Source organism: Pollicipes pollicipes, unplaced genomic scaffold, assembly GCF_011947565.3.
Source record: "Pollicipes pollicipes isolate AB1234 unplaced genomic scaffold, Ppol_2.1 Scaffold_6686;HRSCAF=7923_pilon_pilon_pilon, whole genome shotgun sequence".
In the NCBI taxonomy this organism is placed as follows: Eukaryota; Metazoa; Arthropoda; class Thecostraca; order Pollicipedomorpha; family Pollicipedidae; genus Pollicipes; species Pollicipes pollicipes.
Window position 1 is genome coordinate 25377649 of NW_023596921.1, and position 5928 is coordinate 25383576.

Sequence of the window (5928 nt, forward strand, 5' to 3'; positions counted from 1 at the left end):
TGAGCAAACAGTGCGTCTATTGATCAGCACTACACGCATCCAGACACGCGCTACAATGTGCGTACCCCTCGCTTAACCACGCTAGACGTATACGGCCACGCTTGAGCTTGATGATGCGTGAGCGACGCGCGCTGGAAGAGTGGAGGCAGCGCAGCTGTTAGCGTGGTTACCGACTGTCCTCCGACGAGCAGACCCCTGCACACCACTAGATAAACCCACACTCAATTACCCTTCAGGGACACGGACAGGCCAGACGTCCGATCGTGATCAAGGCAGATGCATGACCAATGCCGGATCATAGAAACCCCAGCACACTTCACCGCTAGACAACCCGTAGTATCACCTGTGATCATGAGAAACCTTGCTCATGCCAACACAAAATTGCTGCGTAATAAAATAGCTCGGCCAGCTTTATGGCGCTTCCACTAGCAATGTCCTAGCGCTCAAACTTAGCCATCCGGTCGTGTTGATATAACCCTGTTAATCTCAGGAAATCGCTGTCTTCTCCAAAGCACAATAGCAAACACTACTTATCATACGACTGGACTAGAGGGGTGCCGTCGAGAGCCACTCTCGACGATCCCCGCTACTGAGCACCCGTCTCCGCCTCGGGCACGCATCCCACCAGAGGTCGACGGCTGGGCTGCCGCTCCTTCGCTGCGACTTCGAGCGACCCTGCGGTGGATGACGACCAGCTCCGCGGCGGCCTCGCTGCGTTGCCGAATCCATAAGCCGCATCACCAGCCAGCGCAGGGCGTCCGCTGCCCGGGCGCCGCTCTTCACACGGAGATGCTGCCCTCGCGGAACTTGGACGAACCGATGAGCGCGTTCACCAGGACGCTGTGGCCCTGGCGAGCGAGCGCCTGGGCGCGCCGCAGCACGGTGTCGATGGCGTCATCGTCGTCGTGGTCGCCGGTGAGCGTGAGGCCGCGGCCGCCGTAGCCCTCGGCCACCTGGTCGTAGCGACAGTGCGCCAGCCGACAGGCCACGTCCGTGCCGAACATCGGCACCTGGGCGACCACGGCGAGAGGTTAGCGAGGCGGACGCCGGCGCAGTGTTGGTCCCGACTGAGCAGTGTCGGACCGCTGCCATCATACCGCCCTTCTCACCCCGGACAACTACAGGTCGCGAATCGCCAGAGCGCATGCATACAATTTGTGGAGGCATTTCGGCAATAATTGGGATCGGGCGTTCATCTTTGACTGGCGTGCGATTGGAAGCATATCAAAGTAGAGAAAGCTCAGGAGCATGTCACAGGTAATTCACGTTTCACATGCAACCACGTGGAGCTCACCCACTATCAACCCCAGAAAAGGCGAGTTCGCGGAAACACCGCCACCGACATGTGGGCAAAATGTCAGAAACACCACGAGAAATAAGGTGCAATCCTTTCGCCTCAGCATAACCCTGACCATCAGCTGAGGCCCGCCCTCCTCGCAGCCCGATCTCCCCGAGCCAACACCACCGCAGTCCACTGACCTGTTCGCGGGCGATCTGCGTCCAGCCGGCGTCGTTGCCGACCAGCGCGATGACCGGCGTGCGATGTCGCGTGAACGTGTCGAACTCGGCCACGCTGTAGCCGCACGAGCCGTCGCCGTACACCAGCCACACCTCAGCGTCGGGCCGAGCCAGCTTGGCGCCCAGCGCGAACCCGCCGCCGACACCCAGCGTGCCGAACGCGCCCGGGTCGAGCCAGGCGAGAGGCGCGCGCGGCCGCAGCACGTACGCCGCGCTCGCCACGAAGTCGCCGCCGTCGACGACCAGCAGCGCGTCAGCCGGCAGCTGCTGCTCGAGCCGGGCGAGCACGCGCAGCGGGTTTAGGTGCTCTGTGGCCGGCTGGCGTGCCATCTCGGCGTTGCGCTCCTCCTTGTCGTCGTCGCGCGCGCGCAGTGTGGCCAACCAGGCTGGGTCGGTGGCGTAGTCGGTCAGCTCGGCCGCCACTTCGCGCAGGAACGAGCCCACGTCCGCCTGCACGGCCAGTGTCGGCTTCCAGAAGAGGTCGGCGTTGCGCATCAGCTGCTCGCGGCTGCGGTGCACGGCGACGATGCGCGCGCGTCGGCCCAGCGCGCGGCCGTACGACAGCCGGAAGTCGCACACGGCGCCGGCCAGGACGATGAGGTCGGCCTCCTGCAGCGCGGCGCGCCGCTCCTGGCGCAGCTGCAGCCGGCTGCGGCGGCCCAGCAAGCCGCGCGCCATGCCGGCCAGGTAGCACGGCACGCCCAGCGACTCGATGTGGCGGCGCGTGTCGGCGGCCGCCATGGGCGGCGCCGTGGCGCCGCTGCCCACCAGCAGCAGCGGCCGGCGCGCCGCGCGCAGCAGGTCGGCGGCGCGGCGCACCTGCGCTTCGCTCGGCTGCGGCACGCTCGGCGGCAGCGGCGTCACTGGGCGCGGCTCCCACGCGCCGGCGAAGATGTTGTCCACGTAGTTTTGCAGGTACCAGTTGACGGCGCGCTGCACCGGCCCGCCGCCCGGTTTGATGCCCATCTCGCGGTGTACCAGTCGGTACGGGTACAGCACGTCGATGGGCAGCTCGACGAACACGGGCCCGGGCGTACCGCTCTGCGCCAGCTGCAGCGCGCGCCGCAGCGCCGGCGCCACGTCGCGCACGCTCGTCACCGTGCACGTGTGCTTGCAGACGGAGGCGAACAGCGACAGCTGGTCGATGTCCTGCAGCGCGCCGCGGCCCTTGAGGATGGACGCGGCGGCGCCGCCGAGCAGCAGCACCGGCGACTCGGCCAGCTGCGCGTTCTTGACGGCCGTGACGGTGTTGGTGACGCCCGGGCCGGCCGTGACAGCCGCCACGCCCACTGTGCCCGACAGCCGCGCCACGGCGTCCGCCGCGAACACGGCGCTCGCTTCGTGGCGCGTGTCCACCACGCGGATGCCCTGTCGCTCGGCGCCCGCCAGGATCGGCGAGATGTGGCCGCCCACCAGCGTGAAGATGTACTCGACGCCGTGGCCCTTGAGCACCTCGGCCACCAACTCGCCGCCAGTGCGGGGACTCTCGGCGTCCGGCGGGTGCGTCCAGATGTACAGCAGCCGGAACCGGTTGAAGAGCAGGCCAGGTGCACACTCCTACCAGCGCCGTGCCCAGGAAGGTGAACGCCAATGCTGGGTCGTCCAGGCCGTACATGGTTCTGGGTGTCTGGACTTTGGTGCTGCTGTTCACAACCTTCTTTTCATACAGCACAATGGGCCCACAATGACCTATGAGAGAAGCCAGTGTTATTTTACATTAGATTCTAGCCATAACATCAAATTACTTTTCATTTACCTTTGTGAAATTCTAACACCAAAGACAAGTCACAACTATTAATGCTGCAAGGCTGTACTATTAATGCTGCCATGTTTACATTGTGGATGAAATTGGTGACATATTAAAGCCCATGATAATGCAAGAAAAAGAATGAAATGTTCATGAGGTTTATTTCAAAGGTACTCAAGCACCAGATAGTGTAAGTCATCACAAACTCAGGCAAACAAAATCTGTAAATACAAAACAGAGATCGCAGCTTGTGGCTATTGGGCAATTTGACCCATTAATATGTGGTCACAGGAGATGAGATGGTTAACTGGATCCCAGAGGATCACCCAAGAGTGGGATCTTTTCAGGGGTTAGATTGTGTATTAACTATTGGGTTTTAAGGAAGCATCAACTGCAATGGTAGTTTGTACTCATAGATTGTGTATGCATATCTGATCTGTGCTTTTTTCATTCATCTGTTTTCAAGCTTCGCTTTTGCATCTGTTTTTTTTGCATCTGTTTTTTCATTCATCTGTTTTTGCTGTGGTACTTTAAAGCTTTGCTTTAAAGTATCACAGCAAACAGTTGAGTGATGACTGATCATCCAATCCTAGACACATGCAACCGCACTATGGGTTTCAGCCACCTTTCCTGGCAAATCCCTTAGATACCTCACCAGCAAGTGTAATGAACATTTTTGGCTTCAGGGTAATTAAGGGTACTGTTAAATTTATACAAACATCAGGGGTATGACTTTCCCGCCCATCCTCTCTCCCAGTGTTACACATTTTGCATTTGAGATAACTCACACAATGGTATAATAATCAATTAGCACATAGTAAATGGGAAATGGCATCATTCTTACTCTGGTCAAAAGGCCAGCAGGTGATGCCAGTGGCAGCAGGATGTAAAAACTGCATGCAAACAACAGGTAGGAATGAAAAATATGTTCCACTACTGATAATACAAAATGCAATAATGCATGATTTTAACCAAAACAAGAGCAATGTTAAGCAATGTCACTAGGTCAATGAACAATTCAATTGGGCTCTTAATGCTGGCAAACTTATTCTACCCAATAAGTTACATAGTTTACAATAAGCCTGCAGAGTAGCAACAGCAATTCCTGACACTAGTTGAAATACCAGTGGTGCTTACCTGGTTAACTGGGAGCATTGAGGGGCAAGTTGGTATTTTGTTATGAATGTAAGAATGGAAAATACCACCATGTTGCATCCATACTCATATTAAATGTTTAAAATAAGGGATCTATGAAAATGATGAAACCTCAATACGGCCTAATAATCCCGCAGCTGAAAACTATACTCAGGTGAACTCAGTACGCAGGTAGCTATTCGGGGCCTCTCATGAGCTGCGTGAGGCATCTACATGAAATACTTTCCATTTCGAGCAACGAATATGAATTGAGGCAGAAGGTACCTACCTACCTGATAACTTTGCAGTCGAAGACAGATGCTACGTGGCCTTAGTTCACCGTGTTATTTTTTTAATTCAGAAATGGGTACACACCCAGTCACATGGGGGCAGCCGTTGGTCTTACGTCTGTTCAATGGCCCTGGTCTTATGTATATCATGCGTGGCGCGCCACGATGAGCGAGCTATGAAAGAGGTCAGCTGGTCCTCGTGTATTGAAATGCGACTGCCTGAAAATACACTCCGGGTGTGGTGTGAGCAGCCTAAAGCTACTGCCTGAGACATTACGGGTTGATTATGGACCACGCGTAGGCGCAAAGTCGCCAGCATGTCCGACCGGTCCAGTATATTCGTACAATCATTGCCGACTCTCAAACTAGGAAATGACAGCACTGAGGCGTAGTTTCGCAAAATGAGTTGAAAAGAAACACTGAACAGACAAAAATAACTCAACCTGCTCCCTCAAAATACACAAACGAACGGGTTCGCTCAGGATATGAGCCTCTGTATTTGCAAATTGTGAGGGCTGGAATTCAAATTGGAGGGAGGGAGGCTGAGACCCCTCCCCTCTCCCAAAGGAATAGGAAACACTGCCCCTGACCGAACAATGAAAGTAAAACTCCCGAGAAAGAGCATGCCTGAAGTTCCTGTAAAGCACATTTTATTTGAAAAACTGGGCCGGACGAGACGGGAAACATTCGTTCGAGAGCGTGTGGGAATATTTTCAGCGATGTCTTGCAACTTGTGTGCAATGTGACCACGCGACCATATCACCGCCCACAGTACTGTGCCTGCAGTGCTGTGCTCAGGTTATGACATGGGTATGCGATATTAGGTACGCAGTGGTCTTACGGTATCTCTAGGACAAAAGTCCTTTTATCTGAATGCTTAAGGGTACGAGAACCAAGACATCGTTGAGGCACTCAATTGACCGTTTCTAACAAATGCCCCGCTGTTCCCAAGTGACGTCCCATATTTCTGGACTATGACTGGAGCTAGAAGCCTTTAGTTGCTGAGTTACATGGCGCGTCAACCGCAGCGGTTGGTTGTGCCCGTTAGATAGCCTTGGTTGTGCCTATGTCTTATTTTTTAGAATCGATATCAGCAGAATCATAAGCAGAACTATGTCAGCAGATCGTCATCAATGTCTCAGTGACTCAGAACACCCGTCAGCTGCGTACCGGAACCGTACAGCGAAGAAGAAGATTTGTCAGGTCAGGTAGCCCACTTTCCAATGGTGTAGGTCGGTG

General features: G+C 55.5%; 1 protein-coding gene across 1 annotated transcript; it reads right to left on the bottom strand.

Annotated features, from left to right (window-relative positions):
- On the bottom strand, window positions 1-5928 carry LOC119108555 (2-hydroxyacyl-CoA lyase 2-like). Its single transcript, XM_037232143.1, is given in 4 exon segments — window positions 1-1010; window positions 1480-3063; window positions 3065-3207; window positions 5860-5928. Coding segments are annotated over 3 exon segments (1884 nt in total). The 5' UTR covers window positions 3134-3207; window positions 5860-5928; the 3' UTR covers window positions 1-779.